Below are 18465 nucleotides of genomic sequence, written 5' to 3'. Positions count from 1 at the left end.
CATCGCTCTCTACAACTCCCTGAAAGGAGGTTGTAGCGAGGTGGGGGTCGGTCTCTTCTCCCAAGTAACAAGCGATAGGACGAGAGGAAATGGCCTCAGGTTGCGCCAGGGGAGGTTTAGATTGGACGTGAGGAAAAATTTCTTTACTGAAAGAGTGGTTAAACATTGGACCAGGCTGCCTGGGGAAGGGGTTGAGTTACTGTCCCTGGAAGTATTTAAAAGACGTGTAGATGAGGCACTTAGGGCCATGGTGGACTTGGCAGTGTTAGGTTAATGGTTGGACTTGAAGATCTTAACGGTCTTTTCCAACCTAAACGATTGTATGATTCTATGAATCTGTATGGGAGCACAAGAATAGCCATGCTGGGACATCAAAGTGTAGCCAACAATGTCCATTTAGCCCTTATTTACTCAAAGTACCTTCTAGTGTCCACTTACCTCCCGAGCCAGGGGGTGGGCTGGTATTGAACAGTGTGCTGTGGTTTCTCTTTGGACTTGCAGGGAATCTGCACATGTTGGCTGGTAGAAGGTTGAGGGTTATTTTGGGGTGTGTGTGTGGAGCACGTCGGCTTTGTGGCATGTGTGCTGTTTCTCTCTTTCAAAAGACTTGGTCCAGGAACAATTGATTTTTGAGGCTGGTCTAGTTGAAATGAGCACCACATTTCTTACAAGAATGCATGTATTGAAAGTATGACAAATTATTTGGCCTAAAGGACGTGATACTGTCCTTCTAAAGGTATCCTCTCAGGAATCTGACCTTTTAAAAAGGATTATTTTGGGGGGATTTTTTTAGCAAGTTATTTTCTAGTAGCTCAAACTACATGCACCTTTCTTGCCAGCCCCATAACTATACCCAGTTTGGAGCTGAAACCTTGAGCAACACAAATAGATTTATTATTTTTGTGCTGTATTTTTGTGTGTCTTATTCCCCCCTTCCTTTTTCCCGAGCACAGATCATTAAGCATCTGCATGCACATAGGAAAAAGCCTCGTTCAAACTGCTACTTATCTGCCGGGGACCAAAATTAGGTTTGTACCTTCAAGAAGTGATTACAGGTACAAGTAGGCAATGGGGTGATGTGTCACAGAGAAAACTTTTCCTGCATCTGAAATAAGGTTCAGTAAGTATTCAGCTCCAAATGGTAGTGACCCTCAGCAAATTGGTCAGTTTTAGATAAAAAGGGATCTGTCTTAAGGCTTACTGAGATAAGGTGAAGGACTCCCGTGAAGTCAGACTGCTACGAAACCATTAGCAGCTTAGGTTCAGTAGTTCAGATACTTGTTTTAATCTGTAGAAGGTGGTATGGAGAGTAATTGCCAATATTGCAGTGCCTTCAGGTGCTGTCATGCAGGTTGCAAGCTGGGTGCCCTTCCACCCAGGGATGGTGACTTTGGTTTGTGAGGCATATAACTTACTTTTACTCATGCAAATTAATCTAATGGCTTGCTTTTAAGTTCGTGTGGAGCACAGCAAGGCGTCAGCAGCACGTCGGATTCACAGGTCCTTTCTGCGTTTCCTCCAGGGAAAGCTCTCACAGAGTTACGAAATTACAACTCCAAATTTCAGATTTAGAAGTCCTGCAGCCTTTGTTTCAAGCCCAGGTGCATACCTGAATTGCGGATTGATGCCAAATCAGCACCAGCCTCTGAGCATGTTTAACTTGGTAGTTTGGAGTCTGGATTTCTGATGGTAATGTGTTGCTATCAATAATATGAAAACTGAGTAAGAGTGTATCCAGAGGAATAAATCCAGAGCAGCCTGACATCACGCTTAGCATGGTTACGTAGAATAAAAGGTTTTTGATACCTAGGGTTGTCTGCTGGTAAACTCACGTGTCAGATTCAGGTGAGAAGGATCAGTTTTAAGGAAAAGAGGGATGAATGCTGTCAGCCGTTAGATGCTTTAATAGTGATGAACACCAGTATTCCCCTCTCTGATAGAAAGAAGGCGCTTCAGCATGTCGGTGTTACTGGAGGATGTTTCTGAGGACCTTGAACACATGCAGGGGTGAGATGCCCAAGACGAGGGGTGGATCGTGGTACGGAAGGCGTAGGAAAAGGGAAAGGAAGGGCTGGGTGGTGCACAGGGTAGGGTTTGTGGATGCAGGTCTGGGGCTGTGGTCTGGAAAGCCACTTGACCGTAGAGATGCAAGGAGGACCACGAGTGCAGGGTTATCGTAGCAGTGCCTGGTGGTCAAAGTGGAAGCAGAGGTGTGAACTTCTGGCGTGATGGAAAACTTGACACTGGAAAAGCAGCACTGAAGAGCAAGTGCTTAAAATACTTCAGTCTTCCACATTCCACTCTGAGAGTGTGTACTGTAAACTAAAAATTTAAGCCCAAAAGATCAGTTGGGAGAGCGGCTCACTGCTCTCCCTGCCTTTCCTCACTTCCTGCTCAACATTTCTTATTCTCTTTGAATTGCAGATCCATGTTGCTCTCGGGTGTTGTCAAAAGGTGGTATATCCTTAATAAGTAAACACAGAGAAATGCATGTAATGCTTTTGTTTTTTCTGTTGACCTGCATCTGAAGTGGGAGCTGTGTTTTCCTCGTAAATAAATAATTTCCCCAAAGAAATGCAATCTCTGCAAATTCGGGGTGTGTGGGAAGCTTTGTCATGGCAAGCGGGAAGAAAAAAAGTGGCAGATGCTGGAAGGAGGTCTTTGGGAAAGAGTGGGGGAAAAGAAACGATCCCCTTCAGCCCTCGTGTGAGTCAGGGGAGGGTATGACCCTGTCCTGCTAGAGGAAGGTGTCCCCAGTTTAGGTCCTCAGCTCCCTTTGTCTACCCCGAGCTCCTAGTAAGGTCTGGTTTTCATTCTCTGCTGTAAGCACTGGATTTGTAATCGTTTTGGGGATTGTAAAGCAATAACCCTCCTTTTCTGAAAAGAGCATCTTTTTAGGGCATCTTTTCCACAGCATCTCCAGGACCTGCTTGAGCAGTGAAGGGATGGGGCTCAGGATTTGGCAGCTCGATGTGCACTGCAGCTGCATTTTCCACTGGGAATCTGATTCCCTGGTAAACCTGACCTGGAAAGGCAAGGAGCTGCTAAATGAGGTTGGTGACCCTGGGTATTGTACAACAACCTTCTTCCCCCCTTAAGTCCTTTAATCTGCTTAAGGGTGAAGAGGGCAGGCTTTGCAAGGTGGGTGTTAATTGCATTTCTCCCTAGATAGGTGGAAGAGCGAGAGGAAGATTTAACACACGGTTTGAGCGGTTGCAAGATACTTCCCAAATTGCTTATGATGATGAATTTGGGGATTAATTAAAATATAACCTTAACAACTTCTCTTTCTCCCTGCATGTCTAGAACAACCAATGGCAAGGCATTTAAATTTTTTTAACTGTAAGTCTCAACATAAAAAGAGCGGTCGATTTCTGTATGCTGGGGAGCTACAGGGTTACTCATTAGCACAGTTTTTAAGGGTGAGTTCATTTATTTCATGGGAATCTGGGTGGGAGTCTCTGGCCTGATCTTGGCTCCTCCAGGGCAGGATCCGGCCATGACTTTGCACAGGGTGTGTGGTCCTGGGGACAGGAGGTGGCTGGTGGGGGCAAGGGCTGAAGCATTCAAGGGATGTTGTGTAGAAGGGAGACTGCCCTGATCAGCAGGGGCTTTAACGGACGGAAATAAAGTGAAGGTAGGATGGAGAGGCAGAAGAAGAAAGTATGTGTGCTAGAGGGCTGAGAGGGTGGGAGAGAAAATGGAGATGAGGATTGCATCTGCATGGGAAGTCGTGGCACCATATGCCAAATGCAAGGCAGTTCCTCCCAGAGGGGAGGTTTGGCAAAGGCTGCGTTTTGTAAGACCTCTTATTTTCTACTTGGGGACCAGAAAGCAAAGTGGCAAGCGTGCACTGTCCTGACATTGCTGGTGCTGGACACATCCCTGGGGTGTGTAGGAATCTCAGCCGCAGGGCAGGAGGCTTATGGAGGCTGGTCCACAGACACACCACACGCCTCAGTGCTTGCTCCACCTCTGGGGGCTTCTTGTCATCGTTTTAATTGAATGCATTGCTCTCAAAAAAAGACTGCAAACACTCTGCTTTTGCAGAAAGCAAAATCCTGTCAAACACTGTAGCAGTTGAAGCTGGCGCACTGGATTGATCTGGTCCTTCCAAATCAGCCATGCGACCTGGGGGTTGGCTCTCAGAGTGAGGTACAGCTGCCATGCAATCAGTGCTCAGGCGTTACCTGTCATTTGGTGTTGGTCACTCAAGAGGGAGAGCTTCTGGAGGAAGCCACCCTGCCATGCTGGCCTGTCCTGAGTCAAGTTCCTCACCCCTTGGAACAGACTGTCTTCTGCAGGATTCGCTTTAGGATTTGAGCAGCTTTTAGTGCTGTAACGTAGCCCAGATTTTTGTTCTGGAGACAGTAAGCTCTTTAATTTCATAGGGACTCAGATTCTGTCTCTAAACACTGACCTTTTCTGGCTAAGTCACCTTGGACAAATTATTTTCTGTGTTTGACCATCTAGAAAAGGAGTGAGTTATGTTTTCTCTTGTGTTCTCTTGGAGCCCCAAACACAATGGGACCGAGACCCTGTTGTACCGTGTACACTGTTGTACCAAGTGTTTTACGAAAAGAACAAGGATAGTCCTACTTCAGGTAGCTTAAAAATCCGAGTCATATATTTAGCTCCCTCTCAGGAGTGCTTTGAGCATTAATTATGTTTTTAAAGCACTTAGTGCCTATCATCAGAAGCTCTCTATAGAAACACAAAGTTAAATAGTCACAGATCTGTGACCTCTTAGGAATTGTTCCCGATGCTGTACAGCATAACCATTCATAAATTTGCATTGATGGTAGAGAGCAAGCTCCGTTTCTCCTTCCTTGAGACCCCTGTCTGACAAAGCATTTAAGCTTATGCTTTACTTAAACACTTGAATAGTTTCACTGAGTTCAGTAACTTGGGTTTGGTAGCGAAGTACTTGAACTTAAACAAAGCTCTGCCTTTGCCATATGGAGACTAGGACATACTAGAGCAATTCCAGGTTTTTATCCAAGAAGTATCTATTGTGCTTGTATGTTCATTACATTAATACATATCTTACATAAAACACCTTGGATCCATCAACAGTGGATGTTTTTGGAGAATGCAGATGTGTACAAGAATAAAGGCATCGCAGTGGAGAATATTTCTCTCTGATGACCAAATTAGCACCTTTATTTCTGTCCTTAGATGTTGCAAGTCATGGTGTGTCACCCCTATGACCTATTTGCAAAGCACAGACAGATGGGAAGAAATTTGAAGAGCAAAAGCGCTCTCTGGGGTGTCCTGTATATCTGAGAGCACTGAATGCACACCAGTAAACCAACAACAAATTGGCTCAGTCGCTGAGTGAGAATAGCATCTGAGCACAGCCAGAACAAGTATTATAAAAGAAATTAAATGTACTAAGCAAACCCCTGTAAAATAGACTTTTTTGACCTTAAAAAGTAAGTATTAAGTTCACAGCTCAGTAAAACGCAATTAGCAGCAAGAAGCATGTGCACACTTGCTGAAGACACACATTTTAACTCTGAGTTTCTCTTTCTGCAGCTGTGTTAACATAATTCCATGTTGGCTTCAAGATGTTCATTCTTCTTTTGGGAAAGCCCGTTGTGGGCAATGTCATCCCTTCTATACTATGTTGATCTTTAAAGAATAACTTAATGAGCAGATTTAGGGGTAGCTCAAGGAGGGATAATAGGGATCAAAGGGCCCCTGTAGAGAAACTTGGAAGCATGCCGAGAACCGCTCTGAAAAGTGGTATTTCTCAGGGTACAGCCCCACATACCTTTTTTTCCACTGATTCCCAACTTTTTGGCATGTTGTCTCAGTGATGTGGCTACTCTGCTTGAGGCCATGGGTTAAAAATGCCACCCATGCTTGCCTCCTTCCCCCAGTCTTCAGGAGTGGGAACTAGGGAAGGAGGAGGGAGCTCCTTGGTTGGCCTCATCAATCTTTGTAAGATTTTATAGCCTGACCTGGTACAGCAGTTCGGTGACTGTCTCCAGTTTTCTGCCCTTTCCCGTTCCCTGGCTCCCAGTGGCTCTGCAGAGGAGATGCCCTTTGTGTGGGGCTGACGCAGTTTGCGTGCTGAACGTGTAACCTATCACATAACCAAAAAAACTCAAAATGGAGTAGCCAGCTTTGTGTTTATGATGTCTGTGCTAAAGTGTGGTATTTCTTAATTTCCTTTCGTGCCAAATGGCAACTTTTCCCCCCCTTTCCAACAGGCTAATCTATAGAGGGAGGAAATGTTTTACAAAAAGGAAAAGAACATGCATTAGAAGAAACCACAAACACTAACAGCTTGTTATAGAAACACGATATGGAAGTAACAGATTCCTTGTGAAAATAAAAGTGCAAAATATTATTATTAACCTTTGAATGGGGTTTAAAAAACGTTGGCTTGTGTGTTTGTGGGTTCTGTTCTGTTTCCATACTTGTTCCTGTGGCTCTGCTCCAGTTCCCAGGGGTAGTCCTGTCCCAGTGCGGGTGTAAACTCTAGTTGCAGTTTCTCTGGGGGCAAGATGGATTTAAGAAATTCTTGTTTCCCCACCTTTGGCTGTGTGGTCCTGTGCTGACACTGCTGCTTGGCACCTCTGTGGCATGCCCAAGCAGCAGCTCTGCCTGGATGCAAAAGGGTTGTGATAGGGGTGGGAATGGACTGCGCTACCCAAAGAAGTTAAATTTTACACTGAAGCGTAAAAGCAGCAACGCAGAGTCAAACAAAAGGTTCGTCTGACTCTGGGTTTCTGGCAGTGGCTGGTAGAAGTGACTACCCGGGGATGAATAGTTTGCAGAATGGCCCCACAAATCACTGCATCAGCACAAATAAGAGGGGTGATGTTTTGCTGCTGAGGGCAGAAGAGTTTGGGAACTTCTTAAACTGCCTATACCACAGAAGATGTTACAATGAGCAATGTATCCTAATTTTCCTTTGTGCATTCTGATGCTTGGGTTGGGTCTCAAAATAAATGAGGAGACCTCAGTGCAGAATCACGGAATCATGGAAAGGTTTGGGTTGGAAGGGACCTTTAAAGATCATCTAGTTCCAACAGTTGCTCAAAGCCCCATCCAACCTGACCTTGAACACTTCCAGGGATGGGGCATCTATAACTTCTCTGGGCAAAAGAGCTGCTCTTGCCATCTGTGCTGTTCCTGCCATCTTCTCTGAGCAGGTCTTGCACGTAGCCATGTGTCCTGCCAGACTGATTTCCAGGCGGCTCAAATAGGAAAGCAAGATAGTTCGTACTTGCTTGAATTGCAATCTACCTTCTAAAAATAAAGCTGCAGACAATTGCTTAATTCATCACCCAAACGGGCTCATGGCTGACCAGCATAAATATGCAAGATTGCTTTTACCCTTGGCCTTTCTCATTCAAGCTCCTGTGTCCCAAGCTATCTGATAGGCACTGAGTCAGTCGGCGTGTATGGGAATAGCATGGGTGCTTCAGCAAAATCCATGAAGTGCAGAGCTAGCACTTAGGTGTTTGCTGAATCAATACACCATTAGGTGCGTGGACCAAGGACCTTGTCTTTGTTTTGAATGGTGATGCACCCTAAATTGATCTTTGAAGTTACTGGAACAGTATCAGGTTTTTAATGTGAAGACCTGCCACAGTTTATGTTATACTGCATTGGTAGGCTACTAATACAGACTCTTCTTATGATACTTCATCAGGTTTTAGATATCTGTATGTTAATTCATAGCAGATATATTGTTGGACAAAGCTTTTAGTGTTGCTCTTTAACCTCACTGCTGTCAATGTGAAGAGAAGCTGTGATATCTCACTCCCATACAGAGAATTCGCCTCTCGCAGAGCATCCATAGTAGCAGTTGCGTGCTTTGAGTCCCCCTCTTGTCCTGGAGCCTCAGCAGGTAACTCCCAGATTTATGGCTCATAGTGGAGCAACCATCCCTGCTTATGTGTTACTAGTCTGGTCTTAAGAGGGGGAAAAAGGCAAAAAAGGTCCAGAGGGAGAAGCCTGGGGAGCATTTTGTCTGCAGCCACTTGAGTGACCAACAGTGGAGAGAAAGGGTCCTCGAAATAAATTGAACGCAGATTGCTGACGCTAGAGTGTCTCACCAAGAATGCGGTTTTAAGCCATACAAATCCAGTCATATTGCCTCTGAATCAAGCTGGTGAGTCCCAGGATGCTGTGCTGTGTTGTTGGGGGGGACTTGCTCTGCTATGCTGGGCATCTGTTCTCTCTCTGATTAAGTCTCATTACTTGTGTCTGGTGTGTTGGGTGCTCTTCTATTGATTTTCCCCTCCCCTCTCAAACTGAGACTATTTTTTGCTTTCTTGTTGCTACCTGGGCATGACAGTTCTTCACGATGGTTTATGCCAATTTAAAATAACAGTGAGAGGATTGCTTTAGACTGTTCTAAACACTTCATGGAAATATGCTGCTGTGTGTTGGTGGGGAAATGGTTCCGCCTGCATCCCAGTAAGATTGAATCCTTAAAAGCAGGCCTTAGGCAGGGCTAAATAAAGTGAGCTCTCTGGAGCTCTTCAACATCTTGAACATGGATGCAGCGTGCCTGGAGTCAGACATCTCGCTAAATGATCTTAGTGATGTTTTTGACCCTGATTTTCCTTTTTGTTATACATTGTGATCTACTACTTTTTGCCTTTTTTTCTCCTCTTCTCTCCAATAAGTAACACAGATATTTCCAGAATATGATGGTCCCATATGTTAGTCAGAGATATAAATTTGTATTTGTGTCATAATGTGCAAGTGCGATTGCTACAACACATTCTTTTCTTTGCCTTTTCTGCAAGTACACTTCATCCATCCCCCCTCGCAGATAGATCCAAGTCTGTTATCTGGATTTGATTCAGCTGCTGGTGCTGCATATGTCACTCCATTACTTGGCAACTGCCTCAAATATATCAACGCCTTGCCTGCAAAATATATATCCTTTCCTACAACGCATGTATCTTGCACCTGCTGGTGTAATGATGTGGCTTATTACAGCATATTTCATCCCAAAAAGCACTATGAACTGCATACTGGTTACAGGAGTCCTTTTTCCTACAGTGGATACAGGGATGCTTTGGGGTGCAAACATCAGCTGCTGAACACCGTGCACAGTGGGGCATGAGGTGAAGGTGGGAAGAGCACGGGAAAGCCATATCCGTTCGAAACCGTAGACCACGCTGAGGGGAGCAGAGTGTAACTGGTCATTTTGAGACAAACTTTTAACAACTGTAAGCCATTGGGCTCTGGGTTGAATTTCTCATTTAAAAGGGGGAGCCTCCCAGCAGCAGGGCATCTCTTGGGGTGGTTATGTCAGTACAAGCTTGGGAAGAGCATTGCTCTAATTAAATTGCCAGGAATGCTTTGCACGTGTCCAGGGTTTTCCTTGGGATGTAAATCACCTTCAGTCTTGTCTTTTGTATCTGAACAAGATACCTATGCCTAAGTCTCCCATCGAAGCACTGCCTGTTCTCCCTGCTGAGCTACAGAGTGCTTTTCTTAGCCAGGTTCTCTACGGTTTTCTGACTCTAAACCAGTTCTGTTGCTAAGTCCTGCCTTTTTTTCAACAAGTTGTTTTAAAAATGTGAAGCAGAATTGTAGACGCTAAGATCTTCAGACTTTCAGGGAGCATAGATCTATGTCCAAGCTCTTCTACTAGTCCCAGGTTTTCAAATCAACTAAATCATTCCTCTGAACTGAACAGCCTCAGCCAGTTGAAGGATTTCTGTTATTTTGTGCCTGAGGTGAATCTTGATTGGGAAATTATCATTTGCAACCAGAACTTCATAGTGTAATGGCCTAACCAGGGTGAGACTGGCTTTGAAATGCTCCTGGTGACTATATTCTCTTTGCAACGGGTGCTGATCCTCCCTCTGGCTCTGAAAGTAATTTCTCCGTGTTTCCATTTCCATATAGATAAGAAAATTTCAATTCTGACTATGTGTATGTATGTACATATATGCATATATATGTGTATAAATGTATATTTATGTTAAAATATTTCAAATGAGACTTCAAACTAGGCAGTCTAACTGTGCTCTCTTCTCCCATCCTTTTCATAGAGTACAAGGTGGGAAGAAACCTTGACATTGTCTGACTGTTCCCATAATGATGTAAGCGCAGCTGTACTTAAATCATTCTTGATACAGATGTTCATCTAATCTCTTCTTAAATATAGTTAATAATGAGGAGCTGGGCAACCTGTTTTGGTGTTTGCCTGGCTGGGCTGCTGGAAAATGTGCACGATTCTTGTGCACCCACCTGTCACAGTTATGTAAGTGAAATCTTAACGGTCTGTTGGACAAATACATTTTAGTGAGAATTATTCAAATAATTTTACATACACAGGAGCTTTTTTAGAGATGAAATATGTTGGATTACAGGTAAAGTACACTATATTTTCAGTTAGTCTGTGTCTGGCTAAAATCCCTGCTTGCCAAGCGTGGGCCCAGCAGCATTCATCTGCTGCTTTTATTGAGTTCTCATTTGTCATTCAGCGTGAAGCCAGAGGTTTGAAATTTTCTTGAAACCACCTTTCGCCAGTCACCATGTTTGTGTTTATCTCTGCGGTAAACCAACAAATCATTTGCATGGCAAAGGACACCAAACAGCTCTATCAGATCCTTGCAGCTGAAGGAGATGTTCAGATATGCTAAAAGACAGCTCACTGGAAAAGTACTGTCCAAATGGAAGGTGATAGCATTGATCCTTTAGCAAGGGGGATTTGTTGGAAGCCTGCTGCAGCATCTGATTTTGGGGATATACTGGCTTTTGAGAAGTGGTCAGCCCTGGGAAAAACATACCTAGCATGTACACTGAATAGAATTGTATAGGGTTCAGGGGAATACTGATTTTTCCACTGGACTCTAGTATTTAAGCTCATTTTTAAAATATGTTTTTTTGGTGTCCCTCCCAAGAAAGTGTTCTCTTATCTTCTAGTCCCTTTACTACTGCTTTTGGTTTCCTTTGCAAGAGTGTAAGGATGCTTTGGGGAGGCAGCGAGAGCAAAGGAGCTAACAGAGCCAGTTGTATTTGGTACTCCCTACACAATTTCCATAGCCCTTTAACAGTGCGTGGTTGCACGTTACATAGGTGTAACCTACAGTGAGAGGAACTTGTGTTATTTAGTCTAATAAACAAAAGGTCTGAGCAAAGACTGGGTAAAAACTGTCTAAAAACTGCTGCAGGGAGAAAAGAGAAAGTTCCAGGTCTCAGGTTCCACCAAAGCTGCAAAGGAAAATTGGTGCCTGTTAGTCTGCCCATTACCCTTATCATTATGAGTTGTCCCTTTAATAGTCTGTATTTGCAGCTATCAGCAGGACAACACTAAAAACTTCAGCAGTTTTTCCATAATTTCTAGCGTTACCTATGACATTTCACCCTTTGGTATCTATTCTAGTTTCTCATAAAATACCCCTAAAAGCCTATCTGTTGTATCCTCTCTTTCCACCTTCACTGAGAGGTCACGCAGAGGCAATATCCGCAGTGTAGCATACGGCACATATTAGGCCATTTACCTCATCATTTTTTTGCGTTTTTTTTTCTCTGAGTCAGAAATTTCTTGTTAGCCTCCAAATCTCTGGCTGAAGCGAGGCCAGAAGCACACGTCCCTAGGAGAGCTATTTGGGCTGGAAGATCCATGGTGCTTAGCTTAATAGGAGCTGTACTTTTCAAAGATGTCTACTTTAATTTTCTCTTTATGCTTCCCTTATTTTTCAGTACCATTTCAGTATTATTTATTTCTTCTTGAGGAGGGCTTCGTGTTCCTCTTTGCTATAGGAATGTGCCTTTCAATCTGAGCTATGCATACTCTGTAACTCATGCAGCAGGATGACATAAACAAATGAGGAAGGATGCAACTAAAAAATTTGCTTTTCCAGAAATCTTTCTTATGTTATTTCCTCCTGTTCTTTTTCCCTTTCCCACCCCCAGTGTTAAGGCTCAGGACCCCTGTTTCTCAGAAATGCTTTTCAATTTCAGGTACTCTTCCCTCTTCCCTAGCTTTCTTAATGAAAGAAGTTTCCTCAGCTAAGGTTTGTATTGGTAGGGTTAACGTTTTCCTTCATCTAGGCTGACGTGTAGCAAAATGCTTTTCCAACACTCCTGCTGCCTGGGGAGCCTGTTTGGCTGGGTGCTTTATAAATGAAGGCTGTGTATCACATTATGTTGTATTTTACCAAAGGTTTTCTCTATCCTAGAAAACTCCTGTCTCCTTATGAAACATACTGCCAGTTTAAGGAGGGAATAATGTATTTACTGTAACTGTACTCAGTCTAGGAATAATTTTGCTGTAGAGATTAAATTTTTATATCATCTTGAAGAAAACCAACTCTTTGTCAGTCCCCAGGGGATCTGATGTCTGGCTGTTTCAGCAGGAGTGGCTCCAATCTTAGCAGCTCTAAGTGGTGTCTTTTTTTCCTTCTATTCCTGCAATATAAGAGCAATGCACTCCTTTTGTCTCAAAGTTCAGATGTTTTAGGAGATTCTGAAAAAAATTCCTATTTTTGTTTCTAAGGTACTTGTTGGGTGAATGTGGCTTAAGGATGAGTGAAGCTCACAACTGTTCAGACCTCTGATCTACACTGAGCATCTAATCTTGATGCAGCCCATTACTATCTCATGAGCTTGCAAAATTCACTAGGGAGTGAATTCGCTCCAAAGATCAAGCTTTTTTGTGAGGGATTAGTGCTGTTTATCACTATAGATAGGCTGGAGCAGGTATCAGGAGAGATTTTTTTGGCAGTGGTTCAGCACTTCTGCTTTGGTGTCTGCCCAGAATGATAAAGGATTTGGTCTGTGACTTGGGAACAGCTCTGACTCTTTACTTTTTAGTCCAGTTCTTCAAGGAAGTAAGCTGATGGGATCATGCTCTAGATCTTTCTTGCTCGTGTCTCTGTGCGTAACTTCTGGCCCTTCCCGGCCAATTTCAAGCAGGTTTGGCAAAGGGCTGGAGGTTTTCGAAGTGTGAAGATGCTACAAGCATGTGCTAGTAAAAGGCCACAGCAGAAGGCTGTGCTGGAAACCAGCCCTGGACAGTTGTGTATGGGGAACAATGGGCTTCAGAGGTGATTTCCCCTTTCTGCTCCTGCGTCACCAGAGACACTTAATCATTCGTGTGCAGCATTATGCTGTTTGAACACAATATGAGATTGCTTATCCTTTGAGTCCCAAACAGCATTTCCATGCAGGCTGTGAAGGGCAAACAGAAAATGGAAGAAAGTGTATGTGCTACCTCCAGAAACATGCAGCCTGTAGCTCTCAGCTCCTAACGTGGGCCGGGGCCCTGCTGCGGTGATGGCGGTGTACGCAGGCACTGAAAAAGGCGATTCAGAGATCAGGTGAGCCCTTACTTAGGCTTGGGAAGCGTGTGGGTGTCTCTGTGTACCTCAGACATGGGTTAATGCAAAGCCCCAGGAGCTCCCTGCCAAGAAGGAGCTTTCTCTGGGTTCCTGCCCAGCTGAAGGAACCACACAGGCTGGGCTGAGGTTAATTTCTGAAGCTATAGTAAAGGCCTCTCAAGCCGGCAGAAGTGTGCGCTTCTTTGTGCAGCCCTAAAATGGGGCAAATAAAAACGAATGAATGAATGGATTGGCTGGATGAGGGTCTGCTGTAACCATTTGTTTTCAGTCCTGCCTCTCCTGAGGCATCTTTTCAGCCAGTTGGAAGCAAATTTCTTCCTCTTCTGTTTGGACGTGAATTATCTTTCCTGCCAAACGTTACTTGAATCTTTCTTCAAAGTGCCATACACCAAAGTGGCATCCCAGCTGCACAGATGAACCCTTCTGACAGCCTGAACTGGAGGATGAAATGTGTAACCAGCACAGAGACAGACACGTAGATCCTCCCTGTCACATCGCACCTGGGAATATTCATCTTTGTGACTACCCCTGAGGATGTGTTTGCTATCTTGGGTGGCCTTGAAAGAGAGGATGATGGTTTCGCGGTAGTACCCAGCCCAACACGTATGAATTGATCACCGTCATTGATTCCTTCGGTTAAATGACATGGATATAGCTGTACTTACTGAGACAGAGCTTATAGTAGTAGAAGGACCAAGAAGGTTATATGCAGAAATAAGGGAATATACCTAGTGAGTAGAGTGAAATGTATGCTGGGGTGTGTTTATGTGTGTCTAGTTGTCATGATTATGGTCTTGGAATAAAGCAGTTAATGGCATTACAGGCTCGTCAGTCAAAGCTGCTGAATATAAAGTCATGTCTTGGCATTTCTCGGGTGCCTCTGCAGTCAACAGAGAGGCTTCATTTCACCAGGACCTTCATTTTGCCTTGTCACAGCAGAGCCTGCTACCTTGCGACAGCTGAGACCATGGGAGCACAGATGGGTCTATGTTGGCTCTGCCCATGTCTTGACTGTATTTTGGGAGAGGTGAAGCATGCACCATCCTGTTGTATATCTTCATTCTGTAATAAAACCACAGATAGGCAAGTAAGGAAGGTGTCCTTGTGCTCTCTCCCGCCCTGCTCTCCCCAGTCTACCTCGCTGGTAGATGAGGATTGAAGGTTTGGCTGTAGAGTACACCCAGCCTGCAATTTCAGTGCAGCCAGCTGAATTCCTTGGCAAAGATATCCTTGCTCCAGGCATCTCCTACTGCTGCTAATACCAGCTCAGGTCCACCAGGCTGAGCAACGTGGAAAAGGCTGGTATAGCTAGTTCCTGTGGTTGTTAGTGTTTTGAACACTGAGAGCTAGATGCCTCCCATCTAGTTTCAGATACTTTACTGAGGTGCTGTAGTTGTGAGCCCAATTACCTTAGTCAAGACAGAGGTAAGCACCTCTGGAGGCTGATTCAGAACTTGTGGTGGATGAGTTAGCCTTGGAGGGATGAGTCTTTCTCTGTTGACTTCAAGTGTGGAGCTCTGGAAGAAGTGCTGCCTTGGGTGTCTGAGTTAAACAATCATAATCTGTTGATAATAACCCGAGCTTGTGTTTTTTAAACCTGCTTTAAACAGAGCAAGGTGCTGTGATGTTAGCAGTTCTGATATCCCACTGGATGGGAACCCCAGGTGCCACTGCCCAGTGCCAAGGTCCTCTGTCCACAGAGCCTCTGCCAGCCCTAACCCAGCTCAGAAGGTTTCCGCTTCTCCTCAGCCCTTCTTACAGATGTGTAGATTTAAAGCACCAATAGTAAAAACATTGGGGAAGTGAGAAATGTGTTAAAACGAATGAAGAAAAGCAAAATCAAGCTTTAAAAGCAAACTGGTAGATCCTGAGGAATACCTATAGTAGGCGTATGAGTGTGCTAGATGCCGTGGAAGGACGTCATAGCTCTTTGTTACAGTCTTTCTGGCCAAGAACTAGCATTGGTAGACAGTAAGACAATTTCTTACGGATTTTGGTGGAAACATTTCATGGGGAAGGTGAAGAAGGAGGAATTAAAATTATAAACTGAATTTCTGTTAGAATGTGTCTGTTATAGTGGTAAAACCCTCAGCTGATGAACTGAGGAAGCTGTTTTGTCTTTTTGGAGTGACAAGAAGCAATACATGATCTAGGGTACCCTAAGGAAACTTATGTATCTACCGGTGCACTGTTCCTGGGTAGAAAAGATCTGATTTTGATAAAGAAATAGATATTTTGAGAAGAATTGTCTCTTCATGAGAATGTTGTTTTTTTTTTTTAAATACTGTTTTAATTCTGTTGGAGTCTGTGTCTGAAATGAAATTGGTATCTCTTCTCTCCGTAAGCAAGCTGAACCTTGTCCCTCCAGCCATTTGGGGTTAGGAAGTTTGTGGAGCGATCTGCTGGCCTTCTGCAGGCTGGAAAGTTTCACCTTTCCTAGCTTTCTTGACTTACTCCTCTGGCTGTTGCTGAGCCTAGAGATGGAAAAAGGCGGCTTGGATATCTAATCCACCTCCATGTCACAGCCAGCTGCTCCTTGCAGTTGATTTGTTGTTATTGTCCTCGGATAAAATCTAATCAAGCCCAGTGCGGCCAGAGGGACTCCATCAACTCTCAGAAGCTCCCTAGCAGGGATGGCTGTTTAGAGGTTCCTTGTCAGAAGGAATAATAATTTCTATTCAAGTGCTTCAAAGTGTGATTTACATTCGTAGGTGATTTTCTCACTGCCCCACAATACTACTTTTTGAGGAAAAAAGTGTTTAAGTCTGTCTTGTGGATGGGGAGGCAGAGTGTTTTGTCCAGGGCAATGGAAGTCTGTAGTAGGTTTGGGAGCTGGACCACGCTCTTGGATCATGAAGCCCTGTGCATAACCTCAAGGTCATTGTCCCTTCAAAAGCATCAGTGGTGATGACAGTCTGTTCTGCTCTCAGAGTCAGGGCTCTGCCATTAAAACAAAGCGGAATATACCCTGGTGTCTTCCTTTAAAAAAGAAACAACAAAAAAAGCCCCGAAAAACCAAAACAAAATCATCCATCAATTTTTTTTTTGTTTCTGACAAAAAGAGCATGAGTCTCTGCTAATGAAAAATATTAAAATTCCAGGTGTCCTGTATAATAAATAATAACATGAGCATGAACTTGGCTTCCCACAGTCACCACCAAATCATCAATATAGCTCTTTTTGTGCAGCTCGTTTTGAACTTTGCCTATTTCCTTCAGCTATGCAGATATAAATAAATAATTCCACTTGATAAAGGTCTGGGAATGCTATACTTTAAAAGATAAGAAAGCTTTGAGAGGAAATTGTTTTTAAATCCATAACATTTGTATGCTGTTCACTGTTCATACTGAACAAAAATTCATTCAGTTGGCAGTTAACCAACCCTATTTTATTCTTATTCTGTGTTCAACCTATCCTTCTCCTGGGGACATCTAACCTTATATGTAATTACCTCTGAGAGTGGGAAGGAGGCCTAAATAACCTTCCTAACAACTAAATAAATGCACAGATCCCTGGGACAGGTTATCAGTTGGATGCTGGTGGCAGAGCTATCCAGAGCGCTGTGCCTGAGCCATGAAGAATTTCAAGACTTGAGTAATTTTCTTTCCAGCATTGGGCCAAAGAACTAGGATTTGAAATGTTTTCAGAAAACCAAAACAAAACACCCTGGTTTTTCAGATTATTTTTGTTTCTTTGATAGCTTGGAAATAACAGTGATGAATTTTAACAGTGATGGTGGCTTTTTTTTCTCTCAAGGTCTGTCCAAGTCACTTGGTCTCATTGAAGGCTATGGTGGACGTGGTAAAGGTGGGCTTCCAGCCACCCTGTCCCCTGAGGAGGAGGAGAAAGCGAAGGGACCACATGAGAAATACGGCTACAACTCCTACCTCAGTGAGAAAATTTCACTGGATCGTTCCATACCAGATTATCGTCCAACCAAGTAAGTACCAGGAGTGCACATGTTTAGGTATCATCTGAGAGCCAGGAGTGATGCTTGCTTTCATATTCTCGTGTGATACTGTTTGCTCTTCCCTCCTTATTGTTCACAGGGCCATGCTCAGTAATGGGCAACCGATGTAGTTTAGTTTAGCTGAAACTGAGATAGTTCATAAAGACAATTTATCGGGGGGAAAAAGCTAATTTCTTCCCACTCTTTTCTCTTGCGCTTTTTATTTTCCTAAAGCAATACATTATTTTGGGTGGTAGTAATGTGATCAGAAGCTCACATCTGCTTTCGTCAGCAAAGGGCTATTCACTGAGCCTTTGGCATTTATTACCCTGTAAACGTGTGCAAAGACTCTCCCTTTCTCCTCCCTTGTCAGCTCCTTCATGTCCCTGCAAGACCTCCAGGGCCTTCTGGCTGCCCTCGTGCTCCTCCCAGCACAGTCCTCCTCCTGGGAGGCTGCTGTGGGATCTCCTGTTGGAGGTCTGTGCAGATGCCTTTGAAGGGAGCCCAGTGGCTCAGGTAGCAATATCCTTCCTCTACTGTTTCTCCAGAATGACCTTTTAAGATGATGGTGATGATGATGATGTTTACCTGCTAAGCACCACAGAAGAACTGACTTTAAATGAGATGCCAAATCATTTTGTTGAGTGTCAGAAAAGACATGTTGTAAGTTTACCTTTATGAAAGTTAATTTTAGATATGGCTAGCAGAGTGTTCCTCAAAATAGGAAAATGTCAATTTGTCCAGGCCTGGAGTGAAATCCCTGATAAAAAAATGAGCTGAGAGAGATTTAGATTCTGAAAGATATGTGTCCAATGCCTATGTCATTAGGACAGTGAGAAAGCCATTGCTTGGCATCTGCAAACCATTGAAAATCATGCAGCAAGGGGATGCAGCTACATGTCTCCAGTGTACTAGCAAATTGTTAAGGATGTGAGAGCATGGAGAGATTTTGTTCCTTCACTTCTCTGCATGCTGCATGAATTTCAAGCAGCCACTCAGAGTTTCCAAGGCTGTCAACCACTGACAACAGAAATATTTGGATGAGTTTTCAAAGGAATGGAGGCCCAGCCTCCCATTATGCTGGTATGGTTCGTCTGGAGAAAATGAATTGCAGGTACAAATTGCACCTTTGGCTATATGATATGCAAATCCCACTACAATGACAAATCCTTGAAGTGAGACCTT

General features: G+C 43.8%; 1 protein-coding gene across 1 annotated transcript in view; it reads left to right on the top strand.

The window, feature by feature from the left end:
• WBSCR17 (Williams-Beuren syndrome chromosome region 17) overlaps positions 1-18465 on the top strand; it is a 216900-nt gene that overhangs the window by 40631 nt on the left and 157804 nt on the right. Inside the window, exon 2 of the mRNA XM_009276396.2 lies at positions 17088-17271. Within this exon, the coding sequence (XP_009274671.1) occupies positions 17088-17271 (184 nt within the window). The remainder of the gene's footprint in view (positions 1-17087; positions 17272-18465) is intronic.

This window comes from Aptenodytes forsteri, unplaced genomic scaffold (assembly GCF_000699145.1).
Source record: "Aptenodytes forsteri isolate BGI_AS27 unplaced genomic scaffold, ASM69914v1 Scaffold209, whole genome shotgun sequence".
In the NCBI taxonomy this organism is placed as follows: Eukaryota; Metazoa; Chordata; class Aves; order Sphenisciformes; family Spheniscidae; genus Aptenodytes; species Aptenodytes forsteri.
The sequence above is the reverse complement of the archived record's forward strand: the minus strand, read 5'-3'. Positions and strand labels throughout refer to the sequence as shown.